The sequence below is a fragment of the Macaca nemestrina genome, chromosome 9, assembly GCF_043159975.1.
Source record: "Macaca nemestrina isolate mMacNem1 chromosome 9, mMacNem.hap1, whole genome shotgun sequence".
NCBI classification, from domain to species: domain Eukaryota; kingdom Metazoa; phylum Chordata; class Mammalia; order Primates; family Cercopithecidae; genus Macaca; species Macaca nemestrina.
The window spans coordinates 108884581-108906377 of record NC_092133.1 but is presented as its reverse complement, the minus strand read 5'-3'; the positions used below and the strand labels follow the sequence as shown (position 1 = coordinate 108906377).

Here is a 21797-nt window from a genome sequence, read left to right as displayed (position 1 = left end):
ACCATATTAGATGGACCAAACAAATAACATCAGAGAAATAAAGTGACTGAAGGGGTCACTTTCCAGGGAAGTAATCTATTTCAAAACCCACTTAAAAACCAAGAAATTGTCAATTCTGTACAACGATGAGGAACACATTTTAATTATTTTTTCTTTACCTCCTGTTCATTTTCCCTCCTCTTGCTCGTCTTGTAGTCATCTATAACCAACTCCTCTTCCCTCTCTGCTCCTTTAGTTAAAATATCCTTAAAAGCACCTAAAAACATGCCTAGACCAATCTCACAAGTAGCAACACTTACACAAGTGGCAACACTTTTTCAACTTTTATTAAGATTCTTGCCCCAATCCATAAGGTTCCACAGAAAGATTAGCTATCTAATTCAAAGGCAGAATCTGCATTGGTTATCCTCTAGATAGACTAGAAAGCATGGGAAATTGGATGTTTAAGATACTATATTCAAGTCTGTGCTCCATCAATCACTACCTGTGTGACCCTGGACAAGTAAGTCCCTTACCTCTGACATCAGTTTCCTCATCTGTTACAGTCAAGTAATTATTTTTGCACCACTGATCTGATGGACTTGAGATATCAAATAGCATAAAAAATATAAAAGATCTTTGCAAACTATGAAGCCTTCCGAAATGTCATCACCCTTTTACATGTCTTCAGTGCCCAGAACATAGTTGGCTTAATAAACTTCCCTTACTGCCTACTGGAGTTGTAAGGAATTAAATGGTTTTCTGTTGGTCTAAAGAACTTTACTGTTCTTGCATCCACATTCAGCTTAATATTAACAACTGAATTAGGCATTGAGAACAAGCTGAACCACTATCTTATGAAATCAGAGCTTTTCTAAAGAATGTATGCCCCATATAATGAGGGCAGCCCTTCTGTAGCCCCAAAAGATTACTAGAGAGGGCAGCGCTAGTTAGGTCTAGCAGATCACTGTCATGGAGGAATGCAGGAAACTAGGCTTCAGGGCATCCTAGAGAAATCACCAATCTGCATTGTTACATAAAGCTCTCAATTCACAAATGTAGGCAATCTAATGAAAAACACACTTCCAGCTGGGCGTGATGGCTCATGCCTGTAATCCCAGAACATTAGGAGGCCGAGGCGGGCGGATCACGAGGTCAGGAGATCGAGACCATCCTGGCTAACATGGTGAAACCCCGTCTCTACTAAAAATACAAAAAAAAATTAACCGGGCATGGTAGTGGGCACCTGTAGTCCCAGCTACTCAGGAGGCTAGGGCAGGAGAATGTTGTGAACCTGGGAGGCAGAGCTTGCAGTAAGCCAAGACTGCGCCACTGCACTCCAGCCTGGGCAACAGAGCGAGACTCCGTCTCAAAAAAAAAAAAAAAAAACACGCTTCCACCCCAGTCACTGAACTTGCTGTTCACTCTCCACCAAGTGCACTCTTCCCCCCAAAATCACATGGCTTGCTCCCTCGCTGCATTCCAGTCTCTGCTCTAATGTCACCATCCTCAGGGAGGTCTTCCTTGGCCACCCATTCTAAAAGAGCAGCACACACACAGGTACTCCAAGCCTCCCCCACTTCCTTATCCTGCTTTCATTTATCACGACCTCTTCTTAAAAGCAATGACATTAGATTTTTTTTTAACCTGCTTAGTGTCTGTTTCTATTTTTATAATAGAAAGGCATTTTTTTTGTTCACCAACTGTATTCCCAAAGCCTAAAGTAGTCCTTGACAGATACTAAGTACTCAATAAATACTTGTTGAATGAAAGGTTATCAAATACTGATTGCCATAAAAGAGGTGACAAACTTGGAAATGTAGATAATAATATATTAGAAAATAGTTACATGGGAAAGTTCCTCCATAACATTGAACATCTTCTCACTTTTCAACAAGTTTATCAATTTTAGAACACTGATCGAGCTGCCATTAAAAGGATACGAGAAGCGGTCATTCCATGTTGCTCTTTCAACATATTCCAACATGACCACAGCTTTTATTGTCGTCAAAAGTTTGTTCCATGTTTCATCAAAATCAACTACTCTTGGTTTCAAAGACATTGTGCAAGTGTAGTGTTGAAATCTGTCAATTAAAAACAATAACAAGGTTAGCATTAATTCCATAAGCTTAGTTATTTGTTTTTAAAGCACTACATAATTAAATAGCATGATATATGCAAGGAGTGAGAAAGCTACCATCTTTTCATGACTATCCAGACAAGAAATTTCATAGACTATTTACATTCATTACAAACTCTAGGAAATGGAAAGCTTCTAGTACAAATTATTTATGATCAAGGGTATAATTTCAAAGAGTTATAGTCCTCATTTAATATCTCGAGGGAAAGAAACGGGGACCCACTTAACAAGCCAACTTCCATCATGGGAAATAATGCAGGACATTCAACTGAAAGGTTTTGGCCCCAAATCCTTGTGGTCTGCACTCCTGAAAGTGGGGAATGAGGTAGCATGCAAGGGAATATGAGAAAACACAAGAAAATGAAAGGTTTTACCTTCCTGGAGCATCAGTTTTGGTATAAGATTAGGGAAGAAATTTACATTTATATTAAACCAAACAGGGATGAATTACGGAGTAGAATATAAAATTCCCATGACCTTTTAAGATTAAAAAAAGATTCCAAAGAAATGTCAGGTTTGTAGTGGAGAGCTTAAGGCTCCTTCCCAGATTCTTGGGATATCTATTTCCCAGGTCTAATGAAAAGCATGGCTCTAGCATGGAACCCCTGGCTCCAGTGAACCTAATGGGCTTTTTTTTTTTTTGAGACAAAGTCTCACTCCGTTGCCCTGGCTGGAGTGCCGTGGCACAATCTCGGCTCACTGCAACCTCCACCTCCCAGGTTCACACCATTCTCCTGCCTCAGCCTCCCGAGTAGCTGGGACTACAGGCACCTGCCACCACACCTGGCTAATTTTTTGTAATTTTAGTAGAGACGGGGGTTTCACCGTGTTAGCCAGGATGGGCTTGATCTCCTGACCTCGTGATCCGCCCGCCTCGGCCTCCCAAAGTGCTGGGATTACAGGCGTGAGCCCTGAATGAGCTTTTAAGGGAGTTCAAAGACTCCTGCCTCACAGACAAACTGCATTTAGGAATTAGCTGGTTTCTGGAACAAAAGGGTCCCAAGGTTACAGAAACTTGGTTCAAGCTAGATTCTAAATCTTTCTCAATATCACATCAGATGATCAGAATTAAAAGAGAAACTTTGTAAGTTAAATTTAATTGCTCAAAGGAACATTTTTCTGGCAAATGTTTTAACAACCTCCCTCAAGTCTCCCCTCATTAGCAGGATTGTGAGGCACCAACCTAGTCTGTAGCCAAGGCCAAAAAAGGATGAAACATCTTTTCTCTTGTCCCCCACCATGGGGGAAAGGGGAGGCAGAGAATGGGAGGAGGGAATGATGCACAAAGAGAACGAGCAAAGGGAGTGGGGAGGACGGCGGCTACACCACCAGCCACGGACTGGGAGAGGCCCTTCTGCGTTCCCAGCTGAGAAGACAGTTCAGGAACAGACTCCATGGAAAAGAATGAAAAAGATCAGAGAAAAGCCAAATATCCAAAAGAGGGTAAGCCATGTTGAATCACATCCTCTTTCCTCAACATACCAAAGCCTCCACCTCCTGGCCTTCAACTCATTCCTGAACTATCTAGAACAGATTAGCAGTGATTTTTTACTGTGCAAAGTTGGGAAGGTGGGAGAGGAGATGGTGGGAGAACTGACTGAGTTTCCTAAGCTCTATATAAGGGAATTAACCATGCCTCCTTCCCTTCCTTGTTTACCACATCCTATCATCAACTGTGCATATGAGTATTTCCTGAATCCATCCATACCTGTGTAGCCCCACAAATGTTTCAGAATCAGGCCCTCAGCAGAAATAGTAACAGCTGTTAATATTTACATTGTATGTACTGTGAGTCAAGCACTAGTCTAAGTACCCTGTGCAAACTCATTTAATCCTTCCAACATTCTGACAGGTAGGTCCCACCGTTCTCCCCATTTTCTTTTCTTTTTTTTTTTTTTTTTGGAGACGGAGTCTCGCTGATGTCGGCCTGGGCTGGAATGCAATGGTGCAATCTCGGCTCACTGCAATCTCTGCCTTCCAGGTTCAAGTGATTCCCCTGCCTCAGCCTCCCAAGTAGCTGAGATTACAGGCATCCACCACCACGCCCCGCTAATTTTTTATTTTTAGTAGAGACAGCGTTTCACCACGTTGACCAGGCTGGTCTCAAACTCCAGACCTCAAGTGATCCACCCGTCCTGGCCTCCCATAAAGTGCTAGGGTTACAGGCACGAGCCACCGTGCCTGGCGTGTTCTCCCCATTTTCTAAATAAGAAATCTGAGTCACAGGTGATTCAGAAACTTGCTTAAGGTCACAAAGCTATGTAATGGTGGCATCAGGATTCAGACCCGCGCTGCAGCCGGTGCTCTTGGCTGCTGTGTGCAACCATGCTGCCTCACTAACATACTTGGTGAATACTTACTCCTTGCCAGGCACCATTCCAAGCTCTGAGGATACAATGGACAAAAACAAAGTTCTTGACTTCAAGATCAGAATCTCAGACCTTGCCCTTATCAAAGACATAAAAATAACCTACCTAAGCCAAAAAGTTGGCCATGTTACTTTGTACATAAAGTATGAAGTTTGTTGTTTCCTTCTATAGACAGTATTCAGTTTAGGCTCAACTGCAACATGGCACCCAAGCTTCCTCTCTTCCTGGTACTCCCTACCGTGACATCATAATCCAGGAACTTCTCTCTGCTTAGAGATCACTGAACACATCAGCCTGATTCATACACTTGCCTTTACCCTTCCTATTTTCTCTACCTGAAGTGCTCTTCTTTTCCTTAGCTGCCCCCTCCACCCGTTCCACCTAACTCCCACTGACAGTCTTGGGACTTGGTCCATTAGCTTTTTGTTGTTTTTGTTCCTGAGACAGAGTCTTCCACTGTCACCAAGGCTGGAGTGCACTGCAACCTCCGCCTCCCGCGTTCAAGTGATTCTCCTGCCTCAGCCTCTCAAGGACCTGGGATTACAGGTGTGAGCCATCACACCCTAATTTTTGTATTTTTAATAGAGACAGGGTTTCACCATGTTGGCCAGGCTGGTCTTGAACTCCTGAGACTCAAGTGATCCGCCTGCCTTGACCTCCCAAAGTGTTGCGATTATAGGTGTGAGCCATTGTGCCTGGCCTACATCTGCTTTTAAAAAACTTTCTTGGACCATTTAAGCTAGGTAAGGTGTCCTAGCATAGGTATTATCTGAGAACTCCACACTTTCCTCTATCAGAGCACTTCATCACTCTGAACTGAAATTACCTGAGTGTTTCTAAAAGTGGGGACAATTCTGTAACTGCATACTAAAAAGCTGGCAATGCTCCCCTCACGTTCACTTTCTCCTCTTATAAAATGGAATCATTTTTTACATACTGCTTGTAAATTAGTTTAACAGTTGCAGAGACTTTTTTTGCTTTATGGAATCAGACTGACACTGACTTCTCTGTTGAGACTGATAGATTTCTGGTACTATAGGAAAATACACAGTCACAATACATGCTTGGATGGACAGAAAATCTGGAAGCCAAGGTGCGAGAATCACCAGCCTCCTGAAATACACCAAAAACTGACAAACCAATAGCAGGAAGTATGCGGAGACAGTCTATCAGATTCTCTGCTTCCCCAGCAGAAAGCTCACATAACTAGGAAAATTAAGTTTCTTTGTTTCCTTGAAATTGCTTAGTAATAACATTTAGGGAAAGTTTACATAAGGATGTGAAAGAGACACAGCAAAGAAGAAAGAGGACCACAGTCACACTACTTCTACCTCCCAAGCTGTCAAACAACTCCTAAATCAGTCTTGTTCTTCATTCCTGTGCCTTAATAAGATTCCCATGAGCACTCAGATTGTGTCCCATCAAGTAACTGCAAAAATCCAAATCTCCTGAAATCACCACAGTCCCCTTTAGCTTTCTTGTGAGTTCCACTCTTCCAACAATGGGGTTTCAGGCACACAGGTACAGTGGCTAGGGCCACTTATGGGCCCTAAAACACACACACACACACACACACACACACACACACACACACACACGCTCCACATTTTAAAAAATTGCAAAATAAAAATTTCTATTTAATTACTTGTTTCCAGAAAACATATGTCAACGTTAATATATTTGCAACATTTTTGTTACATTTGAAAACACCTAGCCGGGCGAGGTGGCGGGCGCCTGTAGTCCCGGCTACTCGGGAGGCTGAGGCAGGAGAATGGCGTAAACCCGGGAGGCAGAGCTTGCAGTGAGCTGAGATCCGGCCACTGCACTCCAGCCTGGGCGACACAGCGAGACTCCGTCTCAAAAAAAAAAAAAAAAAAAAAAAAAAAAAAAAAAAAAAAAAGAAAACACCTGTAGATTTGATTTCCTCACAGCATAATTTCTAAATATGCATGATTGTCAGTAATAATTACAAAAGTGAATTATAAAACACAGTTACCATATGACCCAGTAATTCCACTCCGAAAGTATAAAGAGAAATAAAACTCCCAAGAGAAATACAACATATTCACATAAAAACTGGTACACAAATGTTCACTGCAGTATTACTCATAAAGGACCTTGAAATAGCTCAAGTGTCTATCAACTGATAAATGGTTAAATAAAATGCAATATATCCATACAATAAATTGTTATTTGGCAATACAAGGAAAGGAAGTACTGATACACACTATCACATGGATGACTCTCAAAAACATTCTACTAAGTGAATGAAGAGGGCCACAAAATAGCCACATAATGTATGATTCTATTTATATGGAGTATCAAGAATAGGCAAATCTATAGAGACAGAAAGTAGACGAGTGGTTGCCTAGGGAACTTGGGGGGAAAATGGGAAATGACTGCCAACGGGGTGATGAAAATGCTCTAAAGTTGATTGTGATGATAGTTGCAAAACTCTGGGAATATACTAAAAACCACTAAATTATATATTTCAAATAGGTAAATTGAATGGTATGTGATGTATATCTCAATAAAGCTGCTATACATTTAAAAATGAATTATAAAAATCCTACCAAAAATTTTAGAGCAATTTAATGGGGATGAGGTGGAAATAAGTATCAATACATCCCCACGGTCGTTTAGCATAAAATTCTGAAATCTCAGTCTCTCTCCCACCACTCCCGTGTACGCCCTGGCTGCCACCTCCCATCGCCAGAGGCAATAAATGTTATATGTTCCTGGGCGTATTTTACACATATATGTGATTTGTTATTCCCTTTTACATAACACAAACATGATCTTTTTTTCATCTGTTTTACATAAATGGTATACTATTCAGATTCTTATATATCTGCCTTTTTCTCTTAAGAGTATAGTTGGGGCCAGATGCAGTGGCTCACGCCTGTAAGCCCAACACTTCAGGAGGCCAAGGTGGATGGATCACTTGAGGTCAGGAGTTCGAGACCCGCTGGCCGACATGGTGAAACCCCGTCTCTACTAAAAATACAAAACAATTAGCCAGGTGTGGTTGTGGGCGGCTACCCCAGAGGCTGAGGCAGGTGAATGGCAGAAACCCAGGAGGCAGAGCTTGCAGTGAGCCGAGATTGTGCCACTGTACTCCAGCCCGGGCAACAGAGCAAGACTCCGTCTCAAAAACAAAAACAAAATTAGCCGGGTGTGGCGGTGGCTGCCTATAATCCCAGCTACTTAGGAGGTTGAGGAGGAGAATCGCTTGAACCTGAGAGGTGGAGGTTGTAGAGAGCCGAGATCATGCCACTGCACTCCATCTTGGGCAACAGAGCAAGATCCCGTCTCAAAAAATAATAATAATAATAAAGTAAAAAGAAATAAAAATCAGGCCAGATGTGGTGGCTGACACCTGTAATCCCAGCACTTTGGGAGGCCAAGGCGGGCGCATTACCTAAGGTCAGCAGTTCGAGACCAGCCTGACCAACATGGAGAAAAACCCTGTCTCTATTAAAAATACAAAATTAGCCGGGTGTGGTGGCACATGCCTCTAATCCCAGCTACTCAGGAGGCTGAGGCAGAAGAATCGCTTGAACCTGGGAGGTGGAGGTTGTGGTGAGCCAAGATCGCGCCACTGCACTCCAGCCTGGGCAACAAGAGTGACACTCCGTCTCAAAAAGAAAAGAAAGGAAAAGAAATAAAAATAGTATTAAAAATATATATTTACAGATGTAATGATATGCTGTCTGAAATCTGCTTCACAATTAAACAGCTTGCTCATGAGTTGATAACTGTTAAGGATGAATAACAGGGACATGGGGATTTATTACAGTATTCTTTTGTTTGTATGTGTTTACAATTTTCCATAATAAAGGAATTTAAAAATCCTACTCCTCATAAACATCATTAATATTTTCATAAATTTAGGGGAGAAAGCACATCATTTCTTACTAACTGAAAGGTGTTACTAACCTTCTTCCCTTCTGAGAATCTTAACTTTCCTGTGAGTTTTAGGTTTCCAAAGTTGTAGGAGAGCTCACAAAACACATAGTACTGTCCCTAAATATGATGTGTTAACATAGCCTGACAAAATGTCCACCTCCCAAAAATTTAAATTACTAATAGCAGAAATAAAAAATATATATATTTTTTTAAGATCAGAAGAATTTTTTTTTTTTTTGAGATGGAGTTTCAGTCTTGTTGCCCAGGCTGCTGGAGTGCAGTGGCACAATCTCAGCTCACTGCAACCTCCACCTCCCAGGTTCAAGCAATTCTCCTGCCTCAGCCTCCCGAGTAGCTGGGATTACAGGCATGCGCCACCACACCGGGGAAATTTTGTATTTTTTTTTTTCTAGAGACGGGGTTTCTCGATGTTGGTCAGGCTGGTCTCAAACTCCCAACCTCAGGTGATTCCCCTGCCTCAGCCTCCCAAAGTGTTGGGATTACAGGCGTGAGCCACTGCACCCAGCCTGACTTTTTTCATATAAAGAGATTTGTTCCTGTGAACTCACTTGCTGGAGCAAAAATAAACAATTTAGATAACTTCAGCAGGTAAAAGTTACAGTCTCTCAAAAGATTGATTTTGGTGTTTCATATTTTACCTACCTTCTAAAAGTATAATTATCAATAATGTAAATGGCTAACCTCTTACTATTTTGATTCTCTTTATAGTGAATAAAACTCCTGAATGATGATTTATTTCAGTATTGATCATCAGCAGCAATAAAAATCTGGCATCCAAAAATTACCAGTAAGATGTAATAGAGTGCTCTAAACTGACTTCAGATAGTTAAGACACCACAATTTAAATGCCACTCGATAGGCTTAGAGCCGATTTCCTTCTAAATGCAAAAAATGAGAAAATACTTAAGATCCAATAAAGAGCCTTACAGTAGTCCCCTGCCTTATCCAAGGGGATAAATTTCAAGATCTCCAGGGATGCCTGAAACTGTTTTTCCATATACATACATACCTATGATGAAGTTTAATATATAAATCAAGCACAGTAAGAGATTAACAATAACTAGCAATAAGATACAACAATTATAACAATATGCTATAATAAAAGTTACATGAGTATGGTCTCTCAGAATATCTCACTGTGCTGTACTTGCCCTTCTTGTGAAGGTGTGAGAAAATACAATGCCTATGTAATAAGATGAAGTAAGGTGAGTGACACAGGCATCAGAAGGTCGGCATTAGGCTACTTACTACTAACCTTCTGTATTCCTGAATATGTGTTACCATCCCTGACTTAGAATACATGGCTTGGTGTCATTCGTTTCTGGGGATCCCTTGCTGAGTCTTCAAATAGGCTCAATGCTTTCTGGCGCAGTATGTTGCCATCAAGTGGAACTTGTCTCTGCTCATGTCTTCCACCCACCAGTGTGATGCCTTTTCCAAATTAACTAAGCACTTATTACACAATGTAACTCTCACTTTTACAGTTTGAGGTTTGACAGCAAAACTAGTAAGAATGTCTTTCTTCACAATTTCTTTTCCTTCATAATTGTGAAGAAAGAAAAAAATTCTTACTAGACCTGTTTAGTAAGCTTAGCAACCTCAGCCTATTATTAAGCCTGTTTAGGGCTTAGCAACCTCAGCCTATTATTTTTTTCTTTCCTTATTGAGAACTTTCAACTTTTCACATAAAGGAAGTACTCTATGGCAGAAGCCTCTCTGGTGTATCCATATTGCTAGGATCACTACTCCTGTACTTTGGGGGCCCTTATTAAGTAAAATCAGGGTGACTTGAACACAAGTACTGCAAAACTGCAACAGTCTATCTGATAATCAAGACAGCTACTAAGTGAATAATGGCAGGAGGCATCCACAGCGTAGAGATGCTGGACAAAGGGATGATTCATGTCTTTGCAGGACAGTGCAAGATTTCATCACACTACTGAGGACAGAATTTAATTATGAGTTATTTCTGAAATTTTCCATGTAATATTTTCAGACCCCACTGACCATGGGTAACTAAAATGCAGAAAACAAAACTGCAAATAAGGGAGGCAGGTAGGTGGAATACCATATTAACTTGGCATTATTTTCCATTTCCATAGGTGGACCCAAAGCTCCCAGTGGTGTACACTGACCAAATATGTTGCCATCATTTAATATTAAAATAAGCTCCAAGAGGCCGGGCGCGGTGGCTCAAGCCTGTAATCCCAGCACTTTGGGAGGCCGAGACGGGCGGATCACGAGGTCAGGAGATCAAGACCATCCTGGCTAACACGGTGAAACCCCGTCTCTACTAAAACATACAAAAAACTAGCCGGGCGAGGTGGCGGGTGCCTGTAGTCCCAGCTACTCGGGAGGCTGAGGCAGGAAAATGGCGTAAACCCGGGAGGCGGAGCTTGCAGTGAGCTGAGATCCAGCCACTGCACTCCAGCCTGGGTGACAGAGCGAGACTCCATCTCAAAAAAAAAAAAGCTCCAAGAATGCATCTAAACATTTTCATCTTGCTGTATCAAATGAGCAACCCATTGGACGTAACTAAGAATTCCCTTTCTTACTTGGAGGTTAAGGGTGCAATGTTTTTTGTTGCAGTAAGGTTTGACCCACAGAGCTCTAAGTACTCCACAAACATCATTTCCATCATGACTCTCCTGCTTTAGAATTCCCACTTTTATTTATTTATTTGTTTATTTATTTATTTTTGAGACAGGGTCTTCTTCTGTCGCCCAGTGCAGTGGTATGATCCTGGCTCACTGCAGCCTTGACCTCCTGGGCTCAAGTGATCCTCCCGCCTCAGCCTCCTGACAATTGGGACTACAGGCACACCCACTGCACTGAGCTACCTTTTTGTATTTGTAGAGATGGGGTTTCACTATGCTGCCCAGGCTGGTCTTGAACTCCTGAGCTCAAGCTTCCAAGCTTCCACCAGCCTCTCAAAGTGCTAGGATTACAGGCATGTGCCACTGCACCCAGCATAGAATTTCTAGTAGTACGTGTTTTGCTTTTTTTTTTTTTTTTTTTTTTGAGACAGAGTCTCGCTCTGTTGCCCATGCTGGAGTGCCGCGGCGCAATCTCGGCTCACTGCAATCTCTGCCTCCCAGGTTCACGCCATTCTCCCGCCTCATCCTCCTAAGTACCTGGAATTACAGGCGTGTGCCACCACGCCCAGCTAATTTTTGTATTTTTTTTAGTAGAGGTGGGGTTTCACCATGTTGATCAGGCTGGTCTCAAACTCCTAACCTCATGATCCGCCCGCCTCGGCCTCCCAGAGTGCTGGGATTACAGGTGTGAGCCACTACGCCCGCCCAGTAGTATGTTTTTTGAAAAAAGAAATGAGTTGGGAAAAAGAGTGAACAGACCTGGTGAGAGGTCTGAGAGACCTGGTCTTTACAAAAAATAAAATTACAGTAGTTGGGCCCTCTGGTTACACATGCCCGTCTCAGCTACTCAGGAGGCTAAGGTGGGAGCTTGGCTTGAGCACAGGGAGAGTTCAAGGTTACAGTAAGCTACAATGGCACCACCGCACTCTAGCCTGGGCCAAAAGTTCAAGATCTTGTCTCAAAAAAGCAGCTACCTGCTTCCAAAAATAAACCCACTGCACCAGAATAAAAGACCCCTCTCCGCAATGAACTTTAGACTCCCATATAAGCCTGCACAGTCTGTACTTTAAGTTTTCACATCGCTCTTATCAGCTTGAAGTTTAATGCCATTTTCACCTGCTTTCTCATTTTTTGTTCAATAATCTAGTCAATGAATTTAAGAAACCAACCGACATTTTTTTAAAAACTATTCTCATATATGTATCCCCAATCTCAGGTAAGTTAGAGAATTTGAATTTCTGAGTCCCTCATGACAAGCAAGCCCATTTTGTATGAATACTAGACACAGCTAGAACCAACCAGCCTTTACACAAATTATCGAAATACTGAGAACACATTTTTTGGCTGTGTGCAGTGGCCCATACCTATAATCCCAGCACTTTGCGAGGACAAGACAGGCAGATTGCTTGAGCCCAGGAGTTCGCAGCCAACCTGAGCAACATGGTGAACCCCGCCTCTACAAAATACAAACAGATTAGACAGGTGTGGTGGCATGCACCTGTAGTCCCAGCTACAAGGGAGGTTGGGATGGGAGGATCGCTTGAGCCCAAGATGTGACCGCACCACTACAATCTACTGTATTTGCTGGCTTCTATATAATACATTAAAACCTATGTCCTGACACTGCTATAGAAGACACAGGCACGGAAGAATAATTAAACAGGGGATACAGTTATGGCAGATGCATATCAATTATCCCTCTAGCAACCTTCTTGACACCTCCTGTTTATAATCCCAAAGAGAGCCAGTGAGGCGGCTCAAGACTGTAACCTCAGCATTTTGGGAGGCCAGCATGGGAGGATCACTTGAGCTCCGGAGTTCAAGACCTGCCTGGGAACACAGCAAGACATCATCTTGACTGGAAAAAAAAAAAAAAAAAAATTTGCCTGCAGTGAGTTATGATCACACCACTGCACTCCAGCCTGGGCAACAAAGCCAGACCTTGTCTCTCAAAATAAAAAGTTCAGATACATGCTACAACAAGGATTAACCTTGAAGACATTATGCTAAGTCAAATACACCAGACACAAAGTGAAAAATATCTTATGGTCCTACTTAAACAAAAGTATATATGTGGGCAAATTCATAAAGACAGAAAGAAGATGAGACGTTATCAGATGCTGGGGGAAAGGGAAATGGGGAGCTAATGGTTGCAGAGTTTCTGTCTAGTAACGAAAAAGTTTTGGAAATGGTGGTTTTGGAAATGGTGGTGAGGGTCACAATGACACTGTAAATGCAATTAACACCACTAAAGTATACACTTAATGACGGTTAAATTGGTAAATTTTATGTTATGCACGTTTTAAGTGCTTAAAAACTAGATCACAGGTACAAAGTTCTGATATCAGAGAAGTATCTGAATCTCACTGCAAAATGCTCTCTAAAAATTTTTAAATGGATGCATTCTAATCAAAATACTTGGAACTATGATGACAAAATATTATTTTGGTTCAGACAGACTATTATCAAATAAAAGAGAAATATTTTGAGATAAAATTTTTCTGAAGGCTCAGGACTACTTGGGGATCTTTCTCTTGATGTCACATTATTCATTATTTTGGTAACCATACACTACTTACATAATTACTATGACTATTAGAAAGGTATCTTTGGCTGAGAGCAGTGCCTCACGCTTGTAATCCCAGCAGTTTGGGAGGCCAAGGCGGGCAGATCACTTGAGGTCAGGAGTTCGAGACCAGCCTGGCCAACATGGTGAAACCCCGTATCTACTAAAAATACAAAAATTAGCCAGGTGTGGAGGCAGGAGAATTGCTTGAACCCAGGAGACAAAGGTTGCAGTGAGCCAAGATCGAGCCACTGCACTCCAGCCTGTGCTGGACTCCATCTCAAAAAAAAAAGAAAAAGAAAAAAGAAAGTTATCTTCTATTTCCCACCGTCAGAGAACAGCAGTTATAAATAAAGGGGCAAGGCAAGCATTAATCCTGTGGTAATGAATTGTAGTCAAAGGCATCATTTACACACTCATGGTTTTGAATACACAAACACACATATACATGCAGATAAAAGGATATACACATAGATGTTTGTGTATGCATGGATGAATATACATATATTTCTAGCTCTGTTCACTGAGAAGGGCCTAGGAGCAATGACACCACGGTGGCAATGAGCACACATAGAACTTAGATCTTGGTTTCTAAATATTATTCTCCAATAAAAGGAACCAGAGCTCCTCCTTGGAAAAGTGATTGATTCCAAGGCTGAAGCAGGAAAAAATACAAGTTGAACCTAGAACATCTATGATGCCAGAAAACAGAAGGTGCTTTCCCCCCACAAAATGAGGGTGGGGGGCATGTCGAAAGGACACAGGCTAAACTAAAGGTCAAAACTGGAACAAATCAGAGCAAGAAAATACTGATAGGATTAGATTATAAAACATAGGTGGGTCACAGTGATTCATGCCTGTTGTAATCCCAACACTTTGGGAGACCAAGGCAGGAGGAATCCTTGAGCCAAGAAGTTCAAAACCAGCCTGGAGTATAACCTGTACTTTCTCTCCTTCAACTGAATTAAAACAAGGCTAAGATATTTTTTAAAATTTACATATGGTAAATCCATGTTTCATTCTTTGAAAAGCAACCTACAATATAAAAAGACTAAGTCACTGAATTAATAGATATAACTAATATTATTTATAATGTTAAACTATATAAAAGAGGCCAGGTGTAGTGGCTCACGCCTGTAATCCCAGCACTTTTGGAAGGCCGAAGAGGGCGGATCTCTTGAGGTCAGGAGTTCAAGACCAGCCTGGCCAACATGGCAAAACCCTATCTCTACTAAAAATACAAAAATTAGTCAGGCTTGGGGGCAGACACCTGTAGTCCCAGCCACTTGGGAGGCTGAGGCAGGAGAATCACTTGAACCCAGGAGGCAGAGGCTGCACTGAGCTGAGATCGGGCCACTGTACTACAGCTTGGGTGACAAGAGTGAAACTCTGTCTCAAATAAACAAGCAAACAAGACAATACCCCACCTTAAAGCAAAAGAAAATACCCCACCTCTCCTCCTACAAAAGAAAAATCAACAGGGTTCAAGACACCCCAAAAGTTTCTACAGATTCAACACGACAATCTTAACCTAACATACTACTGTCTCAAAACTTTTAAGAATCAAAGGAATTGTCTCCAATAAGCCTTTCCCAATGAAAAGCCAAATATAAAGTACTGACATAGAAATCTATACATTCTTAAAGGTAACCCAAAGATTTTGCTAACTGCAATATGACAGATACATTACTGTTAAGATTCAAACCCAGGCACAGAGCCAAATCACTCTGAATAGATATTGTGATTAACTGATTACTGAGAGAGGGTTCAGTCATACATCTCATAGATCAATAACCTGTAATAAATCTCACAACATTCCAAATCACTGCTTGTTCTTCTAAGATTTAACATGAGCCAGTCATAAGTCTTCCTAATATTAAGATTCTAGGGCCGATCCTGTCATCAATTTACTTAAAAATAACTGATAGTAGGATGGGCGTGGTGGCTCACACTTGTTAATCCCAGCACTTTGGTAAACTGAGGCAAGTGAATCATGAGGTCAGGAGTTCAAGACCAGCCTGGTCAACATGGTGAAACCCCGTCTCTACTAAAAATACAAAAAAATTAGCTGGGCAGCCTGTAATCCCAGTTACTTAGGAAGCTGAGGCAGGAGAATCGCTTGAACCTCGGAGGCGGAGAATGCAGTAAGCTGAGACTGCGCCACTGCACTCCAGCTCAAGACGACAGTGCGAGACTCCGTCTCAAAAAATAGTAATAAAAAATAACTGGCTGGACGTGGTGGCTCACACCTGTAATCCCAGCACTCTGGGAGGCTGAGGCGGGCAGATCACGAGGTCAGGAAATTGAGACCATCCTGGCTAACATGGTGAAACCCCGTCTCTACTAAAAAAATACAAAAAATTAGCCAGGCATGGTGGCGGGTGCCTGTAGTTCCAGCTACGTGGGAGGCTGAGGCAGGAGAATGGCGTGAACCTGGAAGGCAGAGCTTGCAGTGAGCTGAGATCGCACCACTACACTCCAGCCTGGGTGACAGAGCGAGACTCCGTCTCAAAAAAATAAATAAATAAATAAAAATAAAAATAACTGATTGGGCCAGGCACGGTGGCTCACGCCTGTAATTCCAGCACTTTGGGAGGCTGAGGTGGGCAGATCACGAGGTCAGGAGATAGAGACCATCCTGGCTAATGTGGTGAAACTCCGTCTCTACTAAAAACACAAAAAATTAGCCGGGCATGGTGACGGGTGCCTGTAGTACCAGCTACTCGGGAGGCTGAGGCAGGAGAATGGTGTGAACCCGGGAGGCAGAGACAGAGCGAGACTCCATCTCAAAAAAAACCCAAAACTGATAGTGCATATGAAACATTGCTTTCAATCATAGCCAGACATTTTTCCAGAATACACAAAGAACAGGCAGATAAGGTAGAACAGAAAAGAAACAGTGCAAACTTTTGTAAAGTCTCACAAAAAGAAACAGCTTTTTGCAGTGAGGGAGGAAAGGCGTAAGGGTGGAAAACCGTTTGGGTACTATGTTCGGCACCTGAGGGACGGGATCATTGTATCCTAAATCTCAGCATCACACAATATACCCAGCTAACAAACCGACGTGTGTACCTCCTGCATCTAAAATGAAAGTTCAAAAAGATAAAAATAAAGAAACAAGCAGCCTGGCCAACATGGTAAAACCTCGTCTTTACTAAAAATACAAAAATTAGCTGGGAGTGGTGGAGGGTGCCTGTAGTCCCAGCTACTCGGGAGGCGGAGGCTGCAGTGAGCTGAGACTGAGCCCCTGCACTCCAGCCTGAGCGACTCTGTCTCAAATAAAAAAAGAAAAAAGAAATAAGGCCGGGCACAGTGGATCACACCTGTAATCCTAACACTTATGGAGGCTGAGGTGGGAGAATTGTTTGAGCCCAGGAGTTTGAGACCGGCCTGGGTAACACAATGAGTCCCTCTTTGCTCTGACACCCAGGCTGGAGTACAGTGGCTCACTGCAGCTCCACCTCCTGGGTTCAAGTAATCTTCCCATCTCAACCTCCCTAGTAGCTCAGACTACAGGCATGCACCACCACACCTGGCTACTTTCTATATTTTTTGTACAGACAGGGTTCGCCATGTTGCCCAAGTTGGTCTCAAGCTGCTGGGCTCAAGTGATCCACCCATCTCAACCCCTCAAAGTGCTGGGATTACAGGCCTGAGCCACCATACCTGGCCGGAAACAGCTTTTTAAACAACTCCACACCTGTAGGTCAAAAACTTAATGAGACCAGCCTGGCCAACATGGTGAAGCCCCATCTCTACTAAAAATTCAAACTCCAGCCTAGGTGACAGAGCAAGACTCCATCTCAAAATAAATAAATAAATAAACAAATGAACTTAACAAGGGCAGGGACCAAATCAGAATACACTGCAGTACTCCAGTTTTCTCCTCTTCTTTCTACATTCTCTGTGTTCTCATCCTATTTCGTAACTTAAGTACTACTTAACACTCTAAAAAATACAAATGTCAAAGCAAGTGTATTACCATTTCTGCAAAGTGGGGACAATATTTGCTTATATGTCCACAAATATTTTTTCCAAGGATATCTAAGAAACAGCTAACAATGTTTGGCTCCAAGGAAAGCTGGATGACAAGGGTACAAGAAGTGGAGAGAGATTTTCATTCTATTCCCTATTAACAGTTGTATATTTTGGTTTTCTGTTTGTTTGTTTTAGAGACAGGGTCTCACTCTGTCACTCAGGCTGGAGTGCCGTGGTGCAATCATAGATCACTGCCACTTCCAACCTGGGCATCTGGCCTCAGTTTCCCAATAGTGGGTACTACAGGCATGTGCCACCATGCCTGGCAAATTTTTTTTAAATTATTTTTTGTAGACATGTGATCTCACCATGTTGCCCAGACTAACATTTTAAATTTTGAGTCACGTGAATATAGTTTTTGTTAAAAACATTAGTATACCAATAAATAAATGCTGAGAACTCTCCATATCCATCTTTCTCTCTTCACTAGAAGTTAAGTTCCATGAAGCCAGAGATTTTTAAACTACTATATCCACACATCTGGTTTAAAGCTGGTGCTTGAGAAGCCCTTGTTCAATGAGTTAATCACTCCTCAACCTCTCACTAAGTTCTACACTTATTTCCAATCACCTACTTCTCACCTCCACTTGAACAATGAGATCCAACTTAACATGTCCAACCCAACCCCATCCCATACAACAGCCTGCTTCCCCCCACCCTTCTTCATCTCAGTACACAGCATCATCATTCTCCAGCGGAAGCCAAAAACCCGGGAGTGACCCCTGTCCCACTGCATGCTCATCTAAAACATGACAATTTCAATAAGTATCTTCAACTCCAAAATAAATCTCAAAACCTTTCACTTGTACCTTAACCCTCCACAGCCACTGCTCTTATCACTGGTCTCCTTGCATCTCTCCTCTTCTCCAATTGAGTCTGATTCTCAATCAGACCTTATCACTCCCAGTTTAGAAGAGTTCCAAAAGCCTTTTAATGTATCATAAGAACAAAAGCCAACATGATCCAGCCCCTGGCTAGGACCCACCTTTAATCTCTATAAGGGTCCACCTTAAGCCAATTTCAGTTTGTTGGATCCAAGTTTGAAAGCACCTCAGGGTTTTTCCATTTGCTCCTCCCTAAAACAGGAAAACTTTTCCCTCAGAATTTCAAACTTTACCTCAGGAAGGTCTTTTCCGGTTACAGTATCTGAAGTAATCCCCCAATTACTACCACAACTCCTTACCTTATTTCCCACACAGCACTTATTCTCTGAGATTACTTCTTATTTACCATCTGTCTCTCCATCCCAAGCCAGAATTGACACTCCACGAGGATAGAAATTTAATGGGTCGGCCAGGCACAGTGGCTCACGCCTGTAATCCCAGCACTCTGGGAGGCTGAGGAGGGTGGATCACGAGCTCAAGAGATCAAGACCATCCTGGCCAACAGGTTGAAACCCAGTCTCTACTAAAAATACAAAAATTAGCCGGGCGTGGTGGCATGCACCTGTAGTGCCAGCTACTCAAGAGGCTGAGGCAGGAGAATTGCTTGAACCTGGGAGGTAGAGGTTGCAGTGAGCCGAGATCGTGCCACCGCACTTCAGCCTGGTGACAGAAAGACTCCATCTCAAAAAAAAAAAGAAATGTAATGTGTCTTGTTTACCCTTGTATCTTTAATGCCTGCAGCACTGCTTAACAAATAAACCAGGTACTTAATAAATATTTGTCAACTGACAGACAACACAAAAACGACTTTAAAGAAGGTCCATAACATTTAATCTAGTGACAAACTGCTGAGGGTAAAAGACATGGATAATCTTCACAATTATAGAACACTTAAAGCCACCAGAAAGGATGGAGAATGGAGAGTATTTCAGATGCAGGAGAACATCCAAATACTCAAAAGGCAATTGAAAAGGAATTTTTCCTACGCTATGTGCATGCACATTGTAGAAATGTTCCCCCAACTCATAAACAGCAACTGAAAAAAACAAGTAATTCAAAACACTGTGGGCTGGGTGCTGTAGCTCAGGCCGGTAATCCCAGCACTTTGGGAGGCCTAAGCAGGGGGATCACCTGAGGTCAGGAGTTCGAGACCAGCCTGGTCAAAATGGTGAGACCCCCCCCCCCCGTCTCCACTAAAAATACAAAATTAGCCGGGCGTGGTAACATATGCCAGTAATTCCAGCTACATGGAAGGCTAAGGCAGAAGAATTGCTTGAACCCGGGAGGCGGAGGTTGCAGTGAGCCAAGATGGCACCACTGCACTCCAGCCTGGGCGACAAGAGCAAAACTCCATCTCAAAACAAAAAAACTGTGTACTTCTGTTACCTCACGTGACTCTTTTGTACGCATCTTCCAGATACTGTATATGGGCAAAAGAAGCAAAGTATAGCTAATTTATGTTCATGTGTTTGTCTTGAAAAGGGATGTAAGATTCTAAAGGGTAGGCAACAGTGTTTTGAATGTTTTTAAGCGATTATTATGTAGTCAGTTGTCAATCAGATCAAAGTGATTATTTCCCATACTTTACTACGAAGGTAGGCTTGGGCCAGGTCTAGTTCAAAGACGTTTATGTTGAACAGTCACAATCTATAGCGAATGTTAATATTTTGCATCTTATCTTCAAAATTTAAACGCCCAGGGTACTGGCCTTCAACTGTTAATATTAATCCATGGGGCAAAGATGTGGGCTTAACATTAATAACAGTCTGCAATTCACAGATGTTTTATTTGCTTGCACGTAATGGTAGGGAATGGTCCAGACTCCCTAGAGGGTAAGCAAGTGCTAGAAAGCCTGTGAGGATCTTATTTCACCAGACCCTAAGTGTTGAGACAAGAGGTCTAGCTAGCATGCACGTAGGATACTCCTACCCAAAGCTATCAATCTTTGCAGTCTGCAGAAACAAAAGTGAAAACACTCGTGGTAAGGATGCATGAGATGCCCCCCACACACACACAAACACACAGAGTTGTGTATTCGTGTGAGCACGTAAATATTTAGAAGAGTACACGCACTCTCACCTTCCCTCCTTCGGAGGAAAATGGGGCCGCGGGAGAGGCGGCCAAGATCGGATTGGGGAGGCCCGGGATCCAGTCCAGGGGGTGGCAGGGCTTAGGGGTCAGCGCTCTGGGGAGCCGAGGTCACCTACGGGATACCATCTTACCAGGCCTCCCCGTTTCATCCCTCTCCCCACACCTCGTCGCCCCCAACTCCTCTCCTCCGCCCCAGCCCCGCCACCCATTAACCGGGAAGGGAAGTTTCCCGGCGCCTGCAGCCCGGCTCCCCGACCCTCAGCGGGGTTACCTTCTGCAGAAGCAGGGCAAGGGGCAGGGGACAAGGGGAGGGGGAGGCAGCCCGAAGGAGTGAAAGACGAAGCCCCGGCGAGGAAGGTGGGCGGAGGCGGCGGCGGCGGCTGTCAGCTCGCGTTCCCCTGTTCACAGCGCTGCCATTACTGTGCGCCGAGGCCGCCTCCCCGGCCGGCCGCCGCCACCGGCCCCGGAGACGCGGGGGGTGGGGAGCGAAGCCCGGGGAGCCCGCGCGCCGACACTCACCTGTCTCCGCGAGGAAAGACAGCGAAGTCCAAGGCCGCCACCGCTGCCCGGCGGGACAGGGGCGGTAGGGAGGGGGGAAAGGGGAGAAGGACGGGCCGATCACGGGATTCGTAAAACAATCGTCCTCCTCTGCCTCCGGCTTTCCCCAAAACACACCCTCCGGTCTCCTTCTTCCGCTGCTGCCAAATCCCCCCCCGCCGCCGGAAAGCAATGGTAGAGGCCGCATTACGGCAAGCGCAGGGAGCCAAGCTTTATGTGATTGCGAAAGGCCACGAAAATTAATATTCCAAGTGATTCCTTGCTGGGCTTGCTGTCAATGAGGCAATTGCGGTTCGCTGAGCTGATGGACACAGTACCCACTCACTACCCGTTAGTCCAGGGGCTGATAATAACAATATGTTGGAATGGTGCTTTCAACAGAAGTATGTTTTCCTTGTTTCAGACCTCTGTGAATATCCTAAGACACCACAATCGTCTTGCCACACACTTCCATGGGCTTTGCAAATGATCAAAAATATATTAGTAAAACTACTTCTCCTCTCTGACAAACTCTTTTTCTAGTTAGTTTTTATCTACAGAGAACTTCTTGGACATACATGTATTTTCGATAAAGAAACTTCACATCTTTGTCACTAATAGCCCACCTTCACCAAGCCCCAAGCCTATCAGTTTGAAGGGTTTTCC

The 21797-nt window shown here is 43.2% G+C and overlaps 1 protein-coding gene across 5 annotated transcripts in view; it reads right to left on the bottom strand.

The window, feature by feature from the left end:
* LOC105495964 (cullin 2) overlaps nt 1-21298 on the bottom strand; it is an 85672-nt gene extending 64374 nt beyond the window's left edge. The window contains exons 1-2 of one of the 5 annotated variants that reach the window (XM_011765935.2): nt 21114-21298; nt 1923-2063 (exon numbers count right to left, since the gene is read on the bottom strand). In XM_011765935.2, coding sequence (XP_011764237.1) covers nt 1923-2041 — 119 coding nt within the window. In that variant the 5' untranslated portion in view covers nt 2042-2063; nt 21114-21298. Of the gene's footprint in view, nt 1-1922; nt 2064-4479; nt 4512-4593; nt 4852-20582; nt 20698-20865; nt 21027-21113 lie in introns of those variants that run through there. The other 4 variants (XM_011765936.2, XM_011765938.3, XM_011765933.3 and 1 more) reach the window with 4 other exon arrangements.
* Nucleotides 21299-21797: the final 499 nt, after the last annotated feature.